Source organism: Pristis pectinata, chromosome 28 (genome assembly GCF_009764475.1).
Source record: "Pristis pectinata isolate sPriPec2 chromosome 28, sPriPec2.1.pri, whole genome shotgun sequence".
Classification (NCBI taxonomy): Eukaryota; Metazoa; Chordata; class Chondrichthyes; order Rhinopristiformes; family Pristidae; genus Pristis; species Pristis pectinata.
The window spans coordinates 3,080,075-3,102,019 of record NC_067432.1 but is presented as its reverse complement, the minus strand read 5'-3'; the positions used below and the strand labels follow the sequence as shown (position 1 = coordinate 3,102,019).

The following is a 21,945-nucleotide window of genomic DNA, read 5'->3' as shown; positions in this document are numbered from 1 at the left end:
ATAATAAAGGATAAATGAATTGTAAGTTGCCCTAATTCTGCAATCATGATGGTTGGTATCCTCAAAGCCGACACTGTAGGTGACGTAGTGGTCTAATTCCTGATACCATTCGCAGCATCAAAATGCCAAACAGAAACAAGACTGTTCTTTGCAGTTTCTCACTACCTGCCTGAAGTGGACCAGGAACAATCAGGGTGGTATTGAGAACCTTGAGTCCATGCATCAGGAGCACACTTGAAGCCCTACATAAATGGTGGAAGGAGTGCGCCACCTCACAAATTACCCACCCAAGGGTTATGATGGCAGATACCTTGGGGACAGTTTATCACTTTGCCTTCAGTACAAAAAGAGGGCTTGATGGAACTCAATACAGGGCTGAAGAATCTGCAATCTGAGAAGTATTGGTCCTGTCATATCTTGGCTCACTTCTAATACTTTGTAGGGACATATTAGGCTCAGAGTAAAGCTGCCTGCTGTTGCCTGACACATCTGAATATCCAGTTCCCACATGGACTGTCTCAGATTGGGTTTAGAATCAAATGCTAGATAGTTTAGTGATGACAGTGGTAAGAGTTAGGAACCACTTAGAACCTCTCTGAGCTGACTTAATCTTGGCCTTGACCCCCCCCAACAAAAGGTGAGAATTATCACCAGATTGGATAGTATGGATTCTGAACTGGCCAACTGAGAAGCAGTTTTCTTATCCAACCTGTTCTTGAACTTGCAGCTGTTTAAAAGTATTTCTGTCTTTGTAACTATCTTAGAACACTGGGTTAACAGATCTTTATCAGAGGGGTGCAGTTTACATCTGTGATGGTTGTTCTGTTAATTGTCTTCGCACACAGGACAGGGAATGACGCAGATCTATAATCCTCGTGATGGGAAAGAGGCCTTTCTTCAGCTGGCTAAACTGTGCCAAGACCCAATTCTTGTTGGCACGAAGCTGCTGGATAAAATTTCATCCATTTCCAACGGGGAACTGGAGTGCAGTAAGTAAATGGAAATTCAGAAGCTCTACAAAGTGTCTCTGATGTTGAAGCAATGCTATAAGGTGGCATGGTCGGTGCAGGGATTGTGTTATATTTAAAGATAAACAACAATCTTTCCTGTAATCCAAATATTGTCAATTACTTATGTTTGAACGTGGGTCTGAAACCATTCCATCGGGAACTGTACGCAGACCTCAATCACGGCTGTTTTGTTTGGCCATAGCTTTTTAGTCAGGAATAATTCTTTCTCTTAGTGGTAGCAGTTTTGTCCCTGAGTCAGATGTGAAATGTTTAAGCCCTGATCCAGGGTGCCCTATTTAGTGGAGAGTAAACCATGGTTGCTAAATACTGTGTTAACATCCAAAAGCAGGAAATCTCATCTGGACCAATCCACCTGAGTTGGAAGGGTTGGATTCACACTGCCCTCCTGGCTAGAATTCAGCACTGCATTTCATGGAGATGTATATCACCAGTGGCCTCTTGTGCCTGAACTAGCACTTTGAAAAATCTCACCAATTAGTTCCACTCCTCTGCTCCTCTCCGTGCCCCGCGAACTTCCTCCCATTTATTTATTTAGCCATTTCCATTTTGAAATCTGTGTTAATATCTGGCAGGGGTCTCTGATGTCTGTTGAGTGTGATTGCCCATTGTTGCGGCTTATTCAGGGGAATATTGATAACACTCATGCTGCTGAGTCAGAAGGTTGTGGGTTCGAGTCTCACTGAGGTCCCAGTACTTGTGTTGAGGGCTGCTGCAAAACCAAGGTTCATCTGCCCATCCACAGAGACAGCTTGTTTCACACACATGCTGAAATAGTGACTATAATTAATTGCCTACACGGTATTTTGGAATGTCCTGGGTTTATTAAGTAAACAGTAGAAATGCCTTTTTTCTAAAAATGAAAGGAACTGATGTTTGTTTGTTTGCTGATTCCTGCCTCCTTTCACCATTCCTCAAGCTGTGGAACTACTGATCCTGGCCCACGACTGCTTCAGCCTGACCTGCCACATGGAAGGGATTAGTAGAGTACTACAAGCTGCTCGCCATCTCAGTCACAAACATCTGGCTCCCAATGAAGAGTACAGTCTCATGGTACAGTAAAAACCCTCATGTATAACTGCAGGCGTGCATCTACTTTAGATATTCAGAATGCATTTGATATGGTGCCACATCACAATGTGGAAACTGGAAGCTCATGGTGTAGGAGATTGACCAGCGAACAGGAAAAAGGGTGGGCATAACTGGGTCTTTTTCTGGTTGCTATAACGAGTGGTGTGCCACAGGGATTGGTACTGGGGCCCTAAGGTTTTACATCTGGTATAAATGATTTGGATGAAGGCATCAAAGGTAAGGTTCCAAATTTGCTGATGACGCAAAGATAGGTAAGTTGTGAAGGGGGATGAGTTGTGAGTGGGCAAAGATCCAGCAGATGGAGGGTAATGTGGGAAATGGTGCATTTTGAAACGAAAAAAAGAAAAAATGTTGTCTAAATGGTGGGAGATTACAGAGCTCTGAAAAGCAGAGGGATCTGGGGGTCCTGCTCCATGACTCATAAAAAGCTGGGCTCTAGGCACAGCAAGTAATTAGGAAGGTTGACAGTGTAATTGTTCATTGTGAAGGGAAGTGAATATAAAAGGAGGAAGGTTATGCGTCAGCTTGACAGGACATTGGTGAGACTGTATCTGGAGTACACTGCACCGTACTAATCTTTCTATTTAAGGAAATATGTTAATGCATAAAAAAAAAGCAGTTCAGAGAAAGTTTATTCAGCTAATACCTAGAATGGGCTGGCTGACTTTTGGGGAAAGGTTGGGCAGACAGGCTTGCCTTTTATCTGCCTTGAGTGAGAGGGGACATTTGAAACATACACAAGATCCTTGACAGGTGGATGTGGAGGTGATATTTCCTCATGGGGGAGATTGAGATGAGGACATTTTATTTCTCTCAGGTCTGAGAGTTCTTTTTCTCAAAGGGCAGTGGGAGCAGAGATTGAGTACTTTTAAGGCAGTGGTAGATAGATTCTCAAAAAGCAAGGAGATGAAAGGTTACTGTGATAGATTGGAATGCAGAGTTGATGTTACAGATCAGCTGTGATCTCATTAAGTGGGAAAACAGGTTGGGGGGCTGAGTGGTCTACAGCTGCTCTCAATTCAAGTTCATCTGAGTTATTTTATTTCAAGGCTGCTCTCTAGTTTAGGGAAAAAATGCTAGAAGAGTTTTGTTGTTTTGGCAGGACAGTGGGGAAAGGTTGGGGATTGGGACTAAAGGGTTGCAGTGCAGGGACATGCTCTATGGGTGTGTTCACCTCTTGTATGCTCACAATCCTATGACTGGATCATTGAGCAGAAAACGTTATGCAGCTCGTTGCTCTATGATGTTTCTGTTTTGGAAAGATCCCATCTCTCTCCTCACTGTCCGGCAATTTTACTCCCTCTTTTCCATTTTTTAGGAGTTATAAATTCTCAATAATGAACGGTGGCAGTTTCTAACTGACCACCGGCATATGGCAAAGTAAAAGGCTGCAGATGCTGGCAATCTGGAATAAAGCCAGAAAATGCTGGAAGATATCAGCAAGTCAGGCAGCGTCTGTGGAGAGACAGAGTTAACACTTCAGGTTCTTCTTCTCTCTCTGCGGATGCTGTCTGGCCTACTGAGTGTTTCGAGCATTTTCTCTCGGTTTCAGATTTCTAGCATCTGCAGGCTTTTTTCTCTTCAGTCTCTGGCCAGTTCTGACGTACGGTAATTAGTTCAATTCCTTCTGCACAGTTGCTCCCTGACTCCTGGGCTTATTTGAAATCTCCAGCAACTGCAGTAGCTCATAGTTTGAGCATTGCTTTTGTTGGAAGGAGAGGGTCCGAGGGGCCATTTTCTCTCTTTAGTTTTCATTCACCACCCTCCCCCCCACCGCCTTCTGGTTACACCTGCTGCACACAGATTAGCTAGCACTAACAACTCTTCACCACCCTCTCTCAGTTGGCACCATCTGTGTCTACCTTCTTCCCTTGGTCTTCACCCTATCACACATGTTCCCTTTGTCCTCACCATCTCTCCCTTCCTCAACTTAAAGCATACCTGATTTCTAAATTTTCCCAGTACCAATAGAAGGTCATTGACCTAAAACCTTAACCCTGTTTTTATTCAAGCATTTTCTGTTTTTATCATTGGTATATGACAATTCATTAACAGTGGATCAATCGAAGGGACCCTCATCCCGTCAGAACCCAGATCAAACACACATGTTCTTGGCCGCTTGTAACTACACACATTCTCCATCCCGGAGTTTTCTGGCTCCCTAGTGTTCAATTTTAAACTTCTTGTGAAAGAAGGTTGTGTTTGAAACATTGTTTTAACTTACAGGGGAGGAATTGCTGCTCAGTAATTGAGGGCAATGTATTTCATTACCTGACCAGGATCTTTTCTTCACCTGTTTGACGGTGCTTGGACACTACACACTTGCCTGTTAAAATGTCAACTGTCCATTTCCGTCCGTAGGTGCTACTTGACCTGCTGAGTTCCTCCAGCTCCTTTGTCTGTTGATCCAAGTTCTATATTGCTGAGGCAGCAGAAAGCACTGTTGCTTTGCCTTGGAAACTGTGCCCTGTATATGATCAGCATTCATTCCTTCCTTCTTATCTCTATATATTTTCAATGAAATGGATATCATCTTAGTTCATTTGGTAACTTTCTTGCTTCCCGAGGTTATTGGTTGTGAGGTTGGAGGTCCTGGTTGGAGCCATTGCCAAGACTTTAAACTCTCAGCTGTCAGCACTGAGCAGAACGGAGGGGAGTGCTGGCCATCTGGTGAAGGGCTGAGGAGCTGCATTCAAGTCACGAACCTTGGAAATGTGTGTTTTCTAAATTTCTAAATCCAGCTCCTAACATACTGTTCAGGGGGTAATTTCATCAAAAAATTTTGCAAGGGAAAGTTTGAGGGGAAGAGGGTCTCTATTTCTGTCGGTTGCAGAGTTTAGACTTGGGGACTTTGGCTGAAAAACTGGAGCCTGAATCCTCAGAACATTAGAAAACATCACACACACAGGCTGGTGGAAACTAGAACTGTCTCCTACAGATGGCAGGAGTGAATTTTAGATCCAAAGGTATTAAGGGATATGGGAAACCAGCAGGTACATGGAGTTCCATGATATTGAGCTGTGTTCAGGCTCAAGGGAGTGAACAGCCTCCCATTTTTATGTCAAAACTGAATCTCAAATTGTAAAGAGGACTTTCTCCATCATGACTTCATGCTCACAGAAATAAGCTGTTCATATAATTAAACAGAGATTCCTATAAACTGACCCTTGGGCTTTGTGCTCCGCCAATACTTACCCCTGACCAATGGCATACTGCTGCACATTAGAATGCCACCACATTCTTGTGAATCCCATTGAAAGGTTGTGAATACGATATGGCTCAATCTCTAACATGCAGGAACGGCAATGTTTAAAAAGCATTGCAAGTGAAATCAGTCCACAAGGAATTAATTTTCCCTCACAAATCTATTTTTAAATTTTCACTAACTTGGTATGTGACTGAAGAGAGAATAGTCAGGAAGGAGGCTGACTTCACAAGTGAAGTCAAGGACATTTTTTAAATTTTGATAAGGCATTTGATAAGGTTCCTCATGGAAGGGTCATTCAGAAAGTCAGGAGGCATGGGATCCAGGGAAATTTGGCTGTGTGGATTCGGAACTGGCTAGCCCACAGAAGGCAGAGGGTGGTTGTTGATGGGTCATATTCTGCATGGAGGTCGGTGACTAGTGGTGTACCTCAGGGATCTGTTCTGGGACCCTTACTCCGTGTGATTTTTATAAACAACCTGGATGAGGAAGTGGAGGGATGGGTTAGTAAGGTTGTGGATGGTGGGGGTGTTGTGGATGGTGTGGAGGGCTGTCAGAGGTTACAGCGGGACATAGATAGGATGCAAAACTGGGCTGAGAAGTGGCAGATGTTCAACCCAGATAAGTGTGAAGTGGTTCATTTTGGTAGGTCAAATATGATGGCAGAATATATATTAATGGTAAAACCCTTGGCAGTGTGGAGAATCGGAGGGATCTTGGGTTCCGAGTCCATAGGACGCTCAAAAGCAGCTGCACAGGTTGACTCTGTAGCTAAGAAGGCATACGGTGTATTGTCCTTCATCAATCAGGGAACTGAATTTAGGAGCCGAGAGGTAATGTTGCAGCTATATAGGTCCCTGGTCAGACCCCACTTGGAGTACTGTGCTCAGTTCTGGTCACCTCACTACAGGAAGGATGTGGAAGCCATAGAAAGGGTGCAGAGGAGATTTTCAAGGATGCTGCCTGGAATGCGGAGCATGCCTTATGAAAACAGGTTGAGTGAACTCGGCCTTTTCTCCTTGGAGCGACAGAGGATGATGGGGGGACCTGATAGAGGTATATAAAATGATGAGAGGCATTGATCGTGTGGATAGTCAGAGGCTTTTCCCCAGGGCTGAAATGGTTGCCACAAGAGGACACAGGTTTGAGGTGCTGGGAAGTAGGTATAGAGGAGATGTCAGGGGTAAGTTTTTTTTTACTCAGAGAGTGGTGAGTGTGTGGAATGGGCTGCCGGCAATGGTGGTGGAGGCGGATACGATAGGGTCTCTTAAGAGACTTTTGGATAGGTACATGGAGCTTAGAAAAGTAGAGGGCTATGGGTAAGCCTAGTAATTTCTAAGGTAGGGACAAGTTCGGCACAGCTTTGTGGGCTGAAGGGCCTGAATTGTGCTGTAGGTTTTCTATGTGAGAGGTTTTCTGTGTAGAAGTTTTTTGCACGGAGGGTGGTGGGTGTGTGCGGCGAACTGCCAGCAGAGGTTGTGGGGCCAGATACATTACGGACATTTGGGAGACTCTTAATTATACACATGAATGATAGAGAAATGGAGGGCTATGTGGGAGGGAAGGGTTGGATAGATATTAGAGCAGGATAAAATGTCGGCACAACATCGTGGGCCGAAGGGCCTGTACTGTGCTGTAATGTTCTAAATTATTAATTAATTCACAGAATGTCCACTTCACTGGCAATACCAGCATGTATTGTTCATCTTGTATTGCCATTTTAGGACGAGGAGACTCCAGACTCTCAGTCTGGAGAGACATGGGGGCCAGCTTGGGTAAAGACATTAGATCTCTTTCCCAAATAGGCATTAGTGAACCAAATGGGTTAAAACAACTATCTAGTGGTTCCAAGGTGACAGTTATTAAAATTGGCCTTTAATCTCCAGAATAATTTAATGAGCTGTCCTGGTGGAATTCATATTCATGTCTCTGGGTCAATGGTCCAGACTGCTAGCTGTTGGTCCAGTATTGTCACTAGCATGCTATCCTACTCTGTGAGATGTGTGTCTTCATGCAAAGAGAAACCTTTTGCATCACAAATGCTAATGTTCAGTTATTAACTGTTTTCTGCCAATGTTAACCATTCCAGATAATGGACTTAGCTCCTTACTCAGTTTGCCAGGTTTGCATACATTTCAGAGTTGCTGGAAGTTGGAATTAATCCTTGAGCACAGACTGACCAAATCTTACTGCAAATGTAAATGAATTTGAAAATTACTTTCACTGCAGATGCTGGAAATCTGAAACAATAACAGTTCCAGCAGTCTGATCAGGTTAAAGATGAATTTGACTTATTTAACCATTTAAGAAGGTGTGGGCTTGCTGCTTGTAATTACTTCACAGTCACAGCAGCTCAACTTAATGCACAAATATTTCAAATAAAAACAGAAAATGCTGGAAGTAGCCAGCCAGTCAGGCAGCATCTGTGAAGAAACAGTTCATGTTTAGCTTGTGATCTTTCATTGGAATTTGGGAAAAGTGTGCCTGTGAAATGTTGTTTTATTAGAACTGGAATTCCTAAAGATAAGTAAATATCCCCTTGATAAGAGAATACTGCCTGCCTGTGACTTTGTATATAATCACACCACTGAATCCACTTTCTTTCCAGCCTTTGCAAATTTTAATTAAGATAAAGTACCAAGGAAGCACTGTATAGAGAATGAACCAGAGAATCTTATCTCTCTGTAGGTACGACTAGTCACTGGCATCGGACGATACAATGATATGACCTATATATTCGACCTGCTCCATGAGAATCATAGGTTTGAGATGCTGTTGAGGAAAAACGTTGTGTCGGTAAGTGGAGTGGTAACAGGCTGGGCAAGTGATTTAAACCTGCTTCACCTGTCCTTACTTTCCATCTGATCACAGGAGAGGATGGAACAATGAAATTATTACCAGAATCTTTTGTAAATTGTTGGTATTTTGTGTGAATTTCTTCTGTTTAAACAAACCGGTTGTAGAGAGTATTTGCTGAGTGCGATAATGAAGGATTAGTGTTAGAACACCAGAGATGTCCTCCCTCATGAAATATGAAGCAGCGTTCTGTTTGCCTGTTTAGTAGCAGGAGAAAGATGATGGGGCTCGTAATCAGGAATACCGTTAAAACTTTTCTTAAAAGATACTTGTCCTGGGACTGTGGATGACATTGACAGAGCCTCTTTCTTTTTGCCTCATCCCTCATTTTCTTCAGGTCAGTGGGTCAACTGTAAAGTATGGGACTGGTGAAATGTAGTGAGATGTGGGAAGGGGTGGCAGCTGCTTCTTATATACATCGGTGAACCAGTTGTGAGCCAGTGCCGGCGTCAAACTACCACATTTACTGAATTCATTTCCATTTTTCTGTAGTGTTCTTTTATCTTTGTCTCTGGGATGTGAATCCAGGCACCAACACCACTGGGCACCTCATAGAATCATAGAGTTGTAGAGCACAGAAACAGGCCCTTTGGCCCAACTCAATCGTGCCAACCAAGGTGCCAACCTGAGCTAGTTCCATTGACTGCATTTGGCCCATATCCTTCTAAATCTTTCTTATCCAAGTACCTGTCTAAATGTCTCTTAAACCTTGCAGTTGCACCTGCCTCTAGTTCATTTCACATACCCACCACCCTCTGTGCGGAAAAAGTTGTCCTTCATGTCCCTTTAAATCTTTCCCCTTTCATCTCAAATATATGTCCTCTAGTTTAACTTTCCTACCCTAAGACTATTTACCCTATCTGTACCCCTCGTGATTTTATAAACCTCTATAAAGTCACCCCTCAGCCTCCTTCGCTGCAGGGAAAACAGTCACAGCCTGTCCAACCTCTCCTTATAACTCAAATCCTCCAGTCCCAGCCACATTCAGTACGTACAATATAATGGTGACACACTGGAGATCAGGGGCTCATTGTGTGGGGTTCCTGACCATTAACCCGTCTTCCCATTCTTCAGTTTTGCTAGTCTTCCAGATAATTTCCTTAAAGTGATTTTTGGAAGTTTCTTATTGCTGAAATATAGAATGGAAATCTGAAGACTGCTCTGCTGGACTACATCAAACGTTGCCTGCCCGGGGATAGTGAGAAACACAACATGGTGGCCTTTTGCTTCAGCATGTGTCGTGAAATTGGGGAAAACCACGAGAGTGCAGCCCGGGTGCAGCTGAAGATCATAGAATCACAGCCTTGGGGTGAGTCCCTTGTGGAGAAAGTGCATAAAGAGCAATACACACAGATACAGGCCCTTCAGCCCATTGAGTCCATGCCAACCAGCCACCCAGCTAGTCCCAATTTCCTGCATTGGGACTAGCTGGGTGGGCACTTGGTGCCTCACTTTATATTTCAGAAAACTTGAAGGGATTGAATTTCTACTTTGGGTACAAAATTTCATCCTAAAATTAACTTGAAATTGTACTGATTACAACTTGATGTTCCACTGAAAGTTCTGTGCCATCCCAAAACTAAAATCCTCCACGCAAACCAGCACAATCTGAATACACTCACATCCTGGTATCCCTAGATACATTAATGAAATGTGGTCCTGTTTTATTAATGAAGTGGAAAAAGATTTATCACCAAACAAAAGGATTTTTATGGAGACACAAGGGACTGCAGATGCTGGAATCTGGAGCAACAAACAAACTGCTGGAGGAACTCAGCGGGTCGAGCAGCATCTGTGGGGGAAAAGGAACTGTCGATGCTTTGGGTTGAAACCCTGACCCTGAAGCTGAACTATTTAATTGGCCTTCACAAATTAACTTGCTGGTAAATGAAGTATCTTCTGAAATGAATAAACTTTTAAAATGTGTCAGCTGGTGCTTATGCACCCAAGACAATAAACAAAATCTGAAAACCAGCTCAGTCAGTGCACAGAGTGGGTATGGCGGTGCAGCAGTTAGTGCTGTTGTCTCGTAGCTCCAGGGACCTGGGTTTGTTTCTCACCCCTGGTGCTGTCTATGTGGAGTTTGCAGGTTCTCCACATGACCACATGGGTTTCCTCCAGATGCTCCGGTTTCCTACCACATCCCAAAGATTTGCTGGTAGGTTAATTGACAACAGTAAATGTCTCCTTGAGGGAAATTTCTCCTTAAGGGGCATTAATGGGCGCGTGAGTGAGAGACTATGTTGAAGGGCTACAGGGAAATAAGGAAAGGGGTCTGGTACTGAGGAGATTGCTCACCCTAGAAGCTGGCACGGGCCAATGGCCTCCTCCTGCGTTGTAGTAAGTATAAATAAGTAATTCACAGTGTCAGACCCTGGGGTACTTCCATGGTCTAGTCCGATCAGGAAAATTAAATCTTAAACCATCTTAAAATATAATGAGAAAAATGTGTAAATGGAATTAGGCATTACTCCTGGACTGGCTGATTCCAATTGGATTGAGTTGATTTTTCTTGTGGGAAACCCAGATTACAAGTATTGCGGCTTATGAGTTTATCTCCATCCAGTTATAATTTTATTCCATATGTTTTGGGGTAATTGATTTTTACAGTAATGGTATAAACTTGGAAAATGTCACAAATAAGTCTGAATTACATTTCCAGCTGTGTTGAAAATGTGGTCAGCAGAGCAATTAATGAGTCTACAGAGGTTTGTTTTTGGCATAATTTGCTTTAATCTTAATTCTATTGCTGAAAATAAATTTTCCAATTAAGTTTCAGAACCCTCTTTATGTAATCCACTGAGTTTTTTCAAGTATTAACCTCTGTGCAAATATTAACATTTCTGAAATTGTCCAGGGTGTGTGACCTGTGACTATCACACTGTCCTTTTTGTGTCTCAGAGGTAACTCCTGAGTTGAAGAAATCTTTGGTGAAGATTCTGTCCTTCCTCAAAGATGCTGCTGAGAGCTATTCAAAGGTAAATGTCTTAGTATTTGGATCTCAAATTGTCAGCTTCAATTCATTCTCAAGTGTTACCCAGTGATTACAGGTTGTGAGACACGTTTTCTTGTATAGGCGCATTATGTTGATAAAATGTCAGAGAGCTGCACCATGAATTGCTTGTTGAGTGCAAAAACTCGGGGCACACTCAGCGGTATTGCTAGCAAATACCAAAGAAATGGTACAAGAAACAGAACGCTGGAAGAACTTAGTGGGTCAAGCAGCATGTGTGGAGGCAAAAGGTGCAAGTCGATGTATCGGGTTGAGATTGTGCGTCGGGACTGAGAGGGAAATGGAAAGATTGCCAGTGTATAGTGGTAGGAGGGGTGGACAAAGGCTGGTCAGTGATGGGTGGAACCAGATGGGGAGGGATGATAGATACATGGAATCAGCTGGGGTCTGTCTCCTTCCCGCTCCCTCACCAACATGTCTGCCCTTGGCCTTCTCCATTGCTACGGAGAGGCCAACCACAAATTGGAAGAACAACAATTCATATTCCCTTTGGGCAGCTTACAGCCCAATGGTATACACCTTGAATTTTCCAATTTCAGGTAACGCACACCCCCGATGTTTTTCGCTCTCTCTCTCTCTCTCTCTCTCTCTCTCACACACACTTCTCCCTTTGTTCACCTCTCACATCCCCTTCTTCCCACCTGGTTCAACCTGGCCCATTGGCCCCTCTCCATTTGGTTCCATCCATCACCTACCAGTCTCTTTCTCTCTCCCACCCACTCCCTGCCTCATACTGCTATATACAGCCAATCTTTCCTCTTCCCTCACAGTCCTGATGCAGGGTCCCAACCCAAAACCTTTTGTCTCCACAGATGTTGCTTGACCTATTCAGTTCCGGTTTTGTTTTCCACCTTCCACCATCTGCAGGCTCTTCTGTCACCAAAGAATTGGTGTTGGTTGAGGAAAGATTGACCAGAACGTAAAGCTGCAGATTCCTCAAGTGTTCACCTAAACAGTTTGAATGTTACATCCAAATTACATATTTAGCGTGAAAACTGCATCTTCACTCAGCTGTGAATGAGCCACACAATTGGATGGATCCTGTGTCAAAAGATTGTGTGGGTTGCGTTCAGTGTGATGGTAGTACCCATCATTGAGAGTCCTTGCTGTTCAGTGCTGGGTTTATGATGAATCCTATTAGTCAATTGTACACTTAATTTTCTCCAATCACCTAAAAGTATTTAGGGAGAACAATGACAACTTCAATTAAAGTAGATCGGTTCTCAGATGTGTTGGGTCTTATCTGCTTGACAGAGGGTTCATCTCCCATTTGAAGCACAACTTTCAACAACCCTGATAAAATTGGAACCTATGGCAAATCTTCACTCATTTCCTTGATAATTTTGTTGGGTTTTTTTTTGTTTCTTTGAGATCATTGTAAAAGGGTGTTAATGCACAAGGTTGAAGTTTTAAACCAACCCCAGGTGTGTTACTGAAAGAAATATAATGAAGAGAAAGTAGAACTGGTCGCCAAAGAGTGGATCAGATTTAATGAAAGTATTAAAAGGAGGGGGAGCTGTTTAGAGAGGCGATTCTAGAGTGCTCACTGGTGGAGTCATTAAAATCTGATTTTAAGAATGGCACGTATGTGAAAATTGAAAGTATCTGTAAGATGAGCAACCACAGGGACTGCAGGCAACAAAGATCATGATTTCCAGAAGTTTTCATCACTAATGTAAGGCACTAATACAGTGCACCTAGAAGGTTAAATCACAAGAGCCTTAACATTTATTTTACAGAGTGCATGCATCACTGGCAAGCTTGTTGCCTCGATGTCCTTGAGAAAGTGGTGGTGAGCTTCCTTGAACCCCTCCCACACAGTTATTAGGTAGAGAGTGCCAGGATTTAGACCCAGTAATGATGAAGGAACAGATGTATATTTCCAAGTCAGGAGGGAGCACAACTTGGTGAGGAACCTGCCGGTGTTGGCAGTCCATGCACCTGAAGCCCTTGCCCTTGGTGGTAGTGGTCTGAGGTTTGGAAAATGTAGTCGGAGTCGCCTGGGCAAATAACTGCAGTGCAGGCACTGTGTGTTGATGTTGATGGTGATGGTGAAGGGAAGGAATGATTAGGGCAGTGCATGGAGTGAGATGCTTTAGCCGGAATGGCGTTAAAACTTGCGGAGCGTTGTTGGCACTGCATTCACCCAGGCATCCATCACAGTCTTGATGTGTCTAGTAGATGCTAGAAAGGCTTTGGGTCACTCACCAGCTTTCACTGCTTGTTAATTACCGTGAAAGGAATTGCACTGTTCATGAAAGAAACTATGTAAGACACAATCTAAAAAGAGTCAGAAAGAAGTGTTAAATGTTGTTAATTCCAACCGCCTTTCTGTCCCCAGAATTGTCACCTAACAAAAGTGAAAATCTGTAGCTGTCAGAGTAATTATATGACATTTAATTCACTGGATTTCCAAAGCAATGTGAATCATATAATTCTTGATAATCCCATAAACCTGTTTCTGTAAGAACACTTTGAAGCTGCAGATGACATTATGCCTGACATTTGGAACTATTATGTGGAATGAATTTTCAATCTTTATTGTACACAACTGTGTTGTCCCTTTATCACTGTTTAGCAGACTGTTTATCTTTCTGATCAGCGTCCTCAGTTAAATTACAAACAAGCTCTTTGCTGGTACAGCCAGCAGCTCCACGAGCCTGGGACACTGGACAGAAATAAAAAGCTTCCATTTATGTGGCACCTTTCACAGCCCCGGGACATGAATGTGCTTTACAGCTTGAATACTGTTGCTAAATAGATTACTTGAGGGTTAAGTATTGGTCAGCCACTGGGGATAGCTCCTTGGCTTTCTTCCAGAATCATTGTGGTGGGTTCGTTACACACAACCTGAGAGAACAGTGAGGCCTGGTCAAAAAATACAGGGATTTGCTTGTTCTGAATACTTCACATTTATTCTGTCTGGTAGATTAAGCATGTCTTCACCTGATCCTCCAATGATCATCTTGTCTTGATCAGAAATCATTCTGTTTGTGTTCACTAGTGATATCATAGCATTTGCTGTACTAGTGCAGAAGCCCAGAAAAGTTCTCATTGCTTGAATGCTTTGTGGCATGTGAAAGTGCAGATTGCTGAGGGTCATGGGGAAGCATTAAAGTGTTTCACAACACTGTGTTCTGTGTCTAATCCCGTGGAGATCAGAATTGTACAGCACAGAAACAGGCCCTTCCAGCCCACCTCGTCCATGCCGATCTGTGCTAACCCCATTGCCCTGCCTTAGGTCCATTATCCTTCTACGCCTTTCCTATCTAAGTACCTGTTCAATACCTTTTAAAAGTTGTAATTGTATCTACCTCTACCACCTCCTCTAGCAGCTCGTTCCGCTTACCCATCGCCCTCTGTGTGGAAAAACTTACCCCTCAGATCTCCTTTAAATTTCTTAACTCACCTTAAACCTGTACCCTCTGGTTGTAGACTCCCCTGCCCAGGAAAAAAGACTGTCTAATATATTTTATAAACCCCTAAAAGGTCACCCCTCAGCCTCCTACATTCCAGTGAGAATAAACCCAGCCTGTCCGATCTCTCTTTATAATGACATTCCAGGCAACAACCTCTTCTGTACTCTCTTTTGCTACGACATTCTTCCTTTAGTAGAAACCCACTCTAAAGATACCCAGCACATCTCTGATAGCAACCATTTTATTTGCTTGGACAATTTGTAGGGACATGTTCGGCACAGCTTTGTGGGCTGAAGGGCCTGAATTGTGCTGTAGGTTTTCTATGCTGTAATTTCATTCTCCCACTTTCAAGGTATGAAACGTCAGAGATCCTCTCATATCACTGAAGGCAAGTTAATAGAACGATCTGTGGTGGTCACAACCTGATACCAGTTTCTCTGGAGTTATGGCTATTAGTACTGGGAGATCCTGTAGCAATTCTCTCTGTACATTACCCTTGTGGTAATCATTGGCTGGAAATAGCTAGTCCATGTGCTTAAAAATATCCACATCTTGTGCATTAATGTGATTGGGAAAACACATGGCTCACAGCTGATTGCTTTCTAATCAGTGCTGGACTCAAAACATTCAGCAAGTGAGACCGATTCAATGGATTTGATCTTCCAGATTTGCATGTTGTGTAGTACTGCAGCAGGTATTAATGGAGTAACAGCAGGGGTGACCTACTTAACCAGTCAGGTGTGTCTGGTTCTGAAGGCAGCCAATGGTCTGGAGCTGTGCATGAGGTGGGATTGATTGGATTTTACAACTAAATGGTTGACACTGGGACAAGGAGGCATAAGACCTTTACATGTACAGCCATTCCATGTCTTACTAAAGGGATGGAGTAACTGAACTTCTTCAGTTGAAAAGGTAGGGTGAAATGCAATGTGGGCATTTTGATACAATATATTCCATGTGTGGAGAGTAAGGCATTATTCAGAATAACAAAAAGTAGCTTCAGAAATCAATGACATATGCCAAAGAATCAGTGTTGTTAAAGTGAAAATCTGTAAATCAAATGTTTGTAAATTGAGGAATTATGTGATTCATTTCTTACAAGAGGTGATATGGTTTGACAGTCGTACTTCAATCTAGAACAAGATTCGGAGACGTTTTATACTCTCAGTATATAGAACTATTGCTGATTAAAGGTTATTATTTAGTCCCTGTATTCAGCCGAGAATAGCCATTCATGGGAAGCATGGATTTGAGTGGAAAGTGGGGAGTACTCAAATGAAAACTCTTGATAGTTGCTATCTACAATTATTAGGTATGATCTTCATGTACTACAACTTGACGTACGTCAGCTCCAGGTTGTTGAGTGTGATGGCATCTTCCCAAATAGAAGCTTTTCCCTTTGTTTATAACTCCTAGGTAATGGGGTGAAAGTTGTCATGTTTAGGTAACTGGTTTTCATTCTGTTTTGAAATACTTGCCTTGCTGTTTCTAGAACTCGTGTATCCGCCGTGCCTCTCAATGTGTGAAACTTGCCAAACTGGTGACTCTCCAGCTCCACTTCGTAAACAACAACCAGAACGTGCAGTTAATTAATCTGCAGAGAAACGAGTTGATGACTTGTATCCTCTCCTTACCAAGGTTCTATCAGGTACTGTGAATTGCTTGGATACATGATTAGTTGTGCCATTCAGTTGAGCTCATTTCAGGTTGGGAGTATGACTGATCTCTGGGCATAGGTTAGTGACAAATATCCATTGCAAGTCCACATACTTCCCACAAGCTCTCAAGAGTCTGAGTCATACGGCACAGGAACAGGGCATTTGGCCCAACTGGTCCAAGATGCCCATCTAAAGCCAGTCCCATTTGCCTGTATTCAGCCCACATCCCTCTAAACTTTTCCTATCCATGTACCTGTCCAAATGACTCCATTCTGTTTTCCCAGTTCCTCCATCCCAGTTGCAGCTGCTAAGATGACACAACTTTCCACACAGGTGCACCTGAAGTGTCTTTCTTCTTCCTAGCTTCCCCTCTACCATAGTGGACACAGTCCTTGACTATACCTCATCTATTTCCTGCACCTCAGCTCCCACTACCTCTGCTGAACGGAGCAAGGATAGAGTTCCCCTGGTCCTGACCTTCCACCCCACAGGCCTCTGCAAGCAACAGATCATCCTTTGCAAATTGTGCTGGCTTCAACGAGATTTCACCACCATCCCCGGTCTGTCTTCCATCTGTACCAACCACTCCCGTCATACAACCTCACAAACTGCTCTTTTACTTTGTCCCTTCCCACCATCTGGAGACCATAGTGTGTCCTTCCAGGTGAAGCAGTGATCACATCCACTTTTTTTTACTCTAGTGTACTACATTCAGTGTTTGTGATGTGGTCTCCTCTACACTGGTGAAACCAAATGCAGATTGTTTTGTAGAGCATCTGCGTTGTCTGCAGGGGAGAGCCTTTAGTTCCCCATCCCACTGTCACTCTGCCTGTGGCTTCTTACACTACTTCAACAAGGCCCTACATCAACTTAACATTTCCTCGTTCTGATGGTCTTCAACCTGAAACGTTAACTGTTTCTCTCTACAGATGCTGCCTGACCCGCTGAGTGTTTCCAGCACTTTGTTTTTATTCTGGATTTCTAGCAGCTGCAGTTTGTTTTTTATTTTGATTTTATTTTTATAACCCCTTAACTCTAATACCATTAAAATGTGGAGCTTACTTTCCCTGTCTCCACCACACATTTTCTCACAAGGTGCTCCTCCTTAAATCATATGACAGGGTGTGGAGGGACAGCTCAGCTATTACATCCAGTATTTTGTGCTTCACTTTGGTTAAGGTAGTTGATGTCACTTGCCTTATCAAGGCTGTGGACAGCACTAGATGTCCAGTTGAGATGTGGGTCAGACAACCAGTGAGGGCTGGGGAGGAATCCCAAGGGCTGAAAATGACTGTGGAGGCCAGTGTTCCTGATGGTATACACAATTAATTGACAACCCTTTTGTCCTTGGTAATAGATAATAGGTGTGGGAGAAGGTGGGGTTGCTATCAGAGTAGCTATGGTGAGTAATTGCAGGGCAGTTTGTCAGTACACACAATGGCTAGTATGTATGTTTAAGGCCCTGAATAATGCTGAGTTTCTAGCTCCACTCATCCAGATATTTAGACAATCTGGGCCGGAATTCCTAGAACTAACAATGATCCCTTTGCCTTGTTGGCAGGAACATGTTGGAATTCTATTCATAAGCTATCTTGTGAGAAGACATCTTTACTTACAACTAGATCATTAAACTAGTTTATAAACTGATTATTAACAGTACAGGCAAGATACCTGTAAGCCAGAGACATCTGACAAGTTTCTTGGTCAATGAAAACATGTACCTTAACTGCAGAACTCATTTCCCCCCCCCCAGGCTTCCATAGTTGCAGAGGCGTACGACTTCATACCTGATTGGGCAGAGGTTCTGTACCAGCATGTGATTGTCCGTGGTGATTTTGCCTATCTAGAGGAGCTTAAGCAACAGCATCAGCTACAGCACAGCCTGTTTGAAGAAATTTCTACAAAGTAAGTATTATTCTTAAAGTTATTGGGTCGGGAAGGGAGAATCGTGAGACAAAACCGAAGAAAATTATACACAAATGGTTTGTAAGGGGTGAGAAAAGTGTTTATTTACTCATTGATAACTGGTTCTAAGGAATCTAAATAAAACAAGAAGTTGCCATTATATTACAGGTGATAAAACTAGTAGAGAGAATAAGATTCGGAAACGAGTGTTTTCACTGTTTAAATAGACTGGAATTAAAGATTTTAGATGAGCAAGTGAAGAACATCATCTATTGTGGGGCATGATTCCTTCTGCCTGACTCCCTGAAAATAATACTTCATGCTAACAGCCAGCAACTGCTGCCCATTCCCACTGGATAACCAGCAGTTTCTGGGTAGTAAAGTGGGAGGAGAACCATTCTTGATTACTGGTGTAGGAATAACTAAAAGCAGATTACAGATCCACCCCAGCTTACGAATGCCTGACCTACATACCGCCTATACATATGATCCAGTCTCTGGGAGACCGACGGATGGATTTGCAGGCTGCTGTAGAGCTGCAGGTATGGAACAGTCATAACCGGGGGAGGAGGTGTATTGTAAAAATCCATCTGATTCACTGAGGTCCTTCAAGGAAGGAAATCTACTGTCTTTTTACGCAGTGAATTCAGACCCATCAATATGGTTCTCAATCACTTTTTCATTTCAGGGGCAATAGGGATGGATGGTGACATCCACATCCCATTATTGAATAAATAAAAAGATGTGGCCCATAGTCCTAGCTGGTGCATTCAAAGGCATTTTTTTTTGTACAGGGTGGGGGGAGGAATATTACAAACCTCTCAGTTGTAGTTCACATCACACTGACTGATTCATAGATCACAGTGATTAAAAAGAATAAGGTTGATGAAGCCAAACTAAAATCCAGTGGAAAAACTCTCTTTAAAAAGAATCCAAGCAATAAATAAAGGATTTCCTTGTGCAAGATTGGGAAATTGTGACTTTTTTTTTAATATTTCCAGATTTAAACAATATAAAGGAGATGCCGGAGCGAGTCAGAACCTGAAGCGGTTGCTGCAGTACTGTGAGGATGTTTACCTGTTTTACAAAATGGCTTACGAGCACAATTTCACAGACATAGCAAACAAGCTCCTTAAAGAACCCCAGACAGGATGTTACCTAAAAGATAGGATTGCCAGCTAGCTGTTTGTACTCTACATTTTCAATGTTGAAGCTCAATACATATAAAAAGTCTGTTCAGATTGTAAAAAAGTTTGGCTTTTGCATTGACCAATATTCCACTATTTGTCGGTGGATGTTTAGTAAGGACCCAGTGTATAATAAGTAAAGCTGCTACTTGGAAACAGCAGTTGAGCAAAGTGCAGTACAGGCTGGACTTTGAATGTTATTAAAGCCCAAACCAGAACATGCTACTGGTACCAAATACAGTGGCTGAAACCAAAAAAGTGAATAAAATTGCTGTAGGTTTTCAAACATTTTCTGTTGCATGTTCATTGGTCTGTACCATCTTAGGGCATCACAGGACACCTAGAAAATGGTCATAACTACCAACTTCCAGCACTTGGCCATGATGCATGGCTTAAGATTAATTGCATGACAGTAATACAAACTTCACACACTAGCACCACCTCAACTATACACATCAAGGCTAAGGGCTGGATAATGAAGGCAGGCACAAGGCATGATTTCATGGGGATTGAACCATTTGCCAAAAGGATGTTCAGGATGCACCAATTTAAAGTGATGCATCATGATAGAGCACAGTGGTGAAAATTGGTATATTAAAAAAAAGTCCCTGTTAAAGGGTGGTGCCTAAGCAGTTAAAGGGCATATAATTTGCCAGACTACAAGGAAAGAAGTAGTGAGGTGGGGACCATAATGGGATTGACCTACCTACAGCTGGTACAGACTTGAGTGGCTGAATGGTCATGTAACCCTGCTGGCATCATTAGCAGTTTGATATCAAGCCTTGAAGAAACCATGTTTCAATATACGGGAGTGCCTTGGATAACCACTTGCCCTCCTAGAGGTAAATAATTTGCAGTTAAAACCCCATATGTCAAGGCACAACTCCAATCTGCACAGGAGTGAAACCAAAGATGGGTAAAATGAGAACAAATGTCACAACAAGTACATCTGCAGCCCTTGTACAGCTCAACCAGGTTTGTTTTACATTTTCTAAAGGGCACGAAAAACAATGCAGAAAATGTTGATATATTCATTTATTATCCCGAAGCATAGCAAGTGTCCAATTATGTTTACATGTTGAACCTTCCCACCTAATCAGCAACAGATGAGATTAATGTAAAAATAAATTACTCATCTGTTGTACTGCTCAATAGACAGTAGGAAATTGTGTTTTGTAAAATAAATTTGGGAAGGGTAGGTGGTCAATATAAGAGCTACTCCTATTAGCTGTTTGTGTTCAAGACTGCAAAATGCACTATCACTAATTAAAATAACACTATGGGGATTTTGAAAATAACGCATAATTTCCCATACTAAGAAATTACACTGGGTTGCAAAAGCACCTCATGATCAATGTAAAATTTATGTAAAGTGCAGTTACAATGAATAAACTGAACATTTACTGCACTGATGTCACTTTATATGCACTTCCAACCCATTACAAAGGACTGGCCAGGGTTACAGCGAGTAAGCAGCATGTGCCTTAACTGTGCAAGAAAGTTAATCCCACAACTCTACAGAGTGGGACATGTAAAAATAAAGGCCACTACTTCCACTGCAGCATTTTCATTGAAGTTTCTGCATTCAGTTCCATTAGTGCAAGTCGCTGGCTTGAAGAGTAATTTTTCACTCCCCCTTCATGAGCATCTTTGATTCAAAACCCCTTCACAAGGGTCAACTTCCACCCAATGCCTTCAACAAAATCTTTAAAGCCAAATGCCAGGTCTCTAATAGGACCAGTTAAATAGGCAGCATTGAAACATTCAAGGCTCAGTAAGTTTCCCCGACTTGCCTAAAGCCAGAGACTTCAAAGTATAATCCTGTTTAAAAAAAAAGTGGCATCAGTCCAGTCTGTCAACCAGGCAGTCAATCCTCCCAAGCAAGCTAAGCCAGTAAAGTGGTAGTTAGTGCGACCAGATTCTGCCCCACAACAATCATTCATGAAATGACAATACCAAGACCAATGGCTGAACTCTCCCCATGGGCCTAACCACAGAATAATTTATCCCTAAAATAGGGGCTGGATTTATACAGCACCTCTCACAACTCAGGATGTCCCAAGGTGCTTTACAGCCAACGAAGTACTGTGTGGTCACTGTTGTCTTAATGCAGGAAATGCGGCAGCCAATCTGAAAACGGAAAGCTCCCACAAACAGCAACTTGATAACAAGATCATCTGCTCTAAAATGATGGAGGGAAGAGCAGAGAGAGTAAATGAAAAAGAAGTTTTCAGTTTCCCCAAAGGTGTGGCCATAAAAATGAGCATCACAAGGAGGTCACCTGGCTCTTGCCCATTAACCCAATTCAGAGAAAGCGTACAACACTGAGGGCATGTTCTCTTAAGGCAGACCGACCCGGAAACCAAAAAGGCATAATGTCAGAAAATCAGGTTCTCTAATTAGACTGTTTTAGTTTCTGAGAGGAAAAGCTGGCAAAATTCGAGAAATTTTAAAAATAGTAATCTGACTCTGCAATTGTACAGTATCACAATAAACGTGATAGTATGTCAGCTCAGGTCACAATATAGATGCTGAGTCATAGACACCGCAAGGCTCCATTTTTTTTCAAATATATAGCTCTC

The 21,945-nt window shown here is 42.6% G+C and overlaps 1 protein-coding gene across 1 annotated transcript in view; it reads left to right on the top strand.

Annotated features, from left to right (window-relative positions):
- Window positions 1–21,940, top strand: part of spg11 (SPG11 vesicle trafficking associated, spatacsin) — a 119,351-nt gene extending 97,411 nt beyond the window's left edge. Inside the window, exons 24-31 of the mRNA XM_052040618.1 lie at window positions 846–989; window positions 1,948–2,081; window positions 8,014–8,121; window positions 9,322–9,490; window positions 11,083–11,159; window positions 16,106–16,261; window positions 18,025–18,176; window positions 19,178–21,940. Of these exons, the coding sequence (XP_051896578.1) occupies window positions 846–989; window positions 1,948–2,081; window positions 8,014–8,121; window positions 9,322–9,490; window positions 11,083–11,159; window positions 16,106–16,261; window positions 18,025–18,176; window positions 19,178–19,358 (1,121 nt within the window). The 3' untranslated portion in view covers window positions 19,359–21,940. The remainder of the gene's footprint in view (window positions 1–845; window positions 990–1,947; window positions 2,082–8,013; window positions 8,122–9,321; window positions 9,491–11,082; window positions 11,160–16,105; window positions 16,262–18,024; window positions 18,177–19,177) is intronic.
- Window positions 21,941–21,945: the final 5 nt, after the last annotated feature.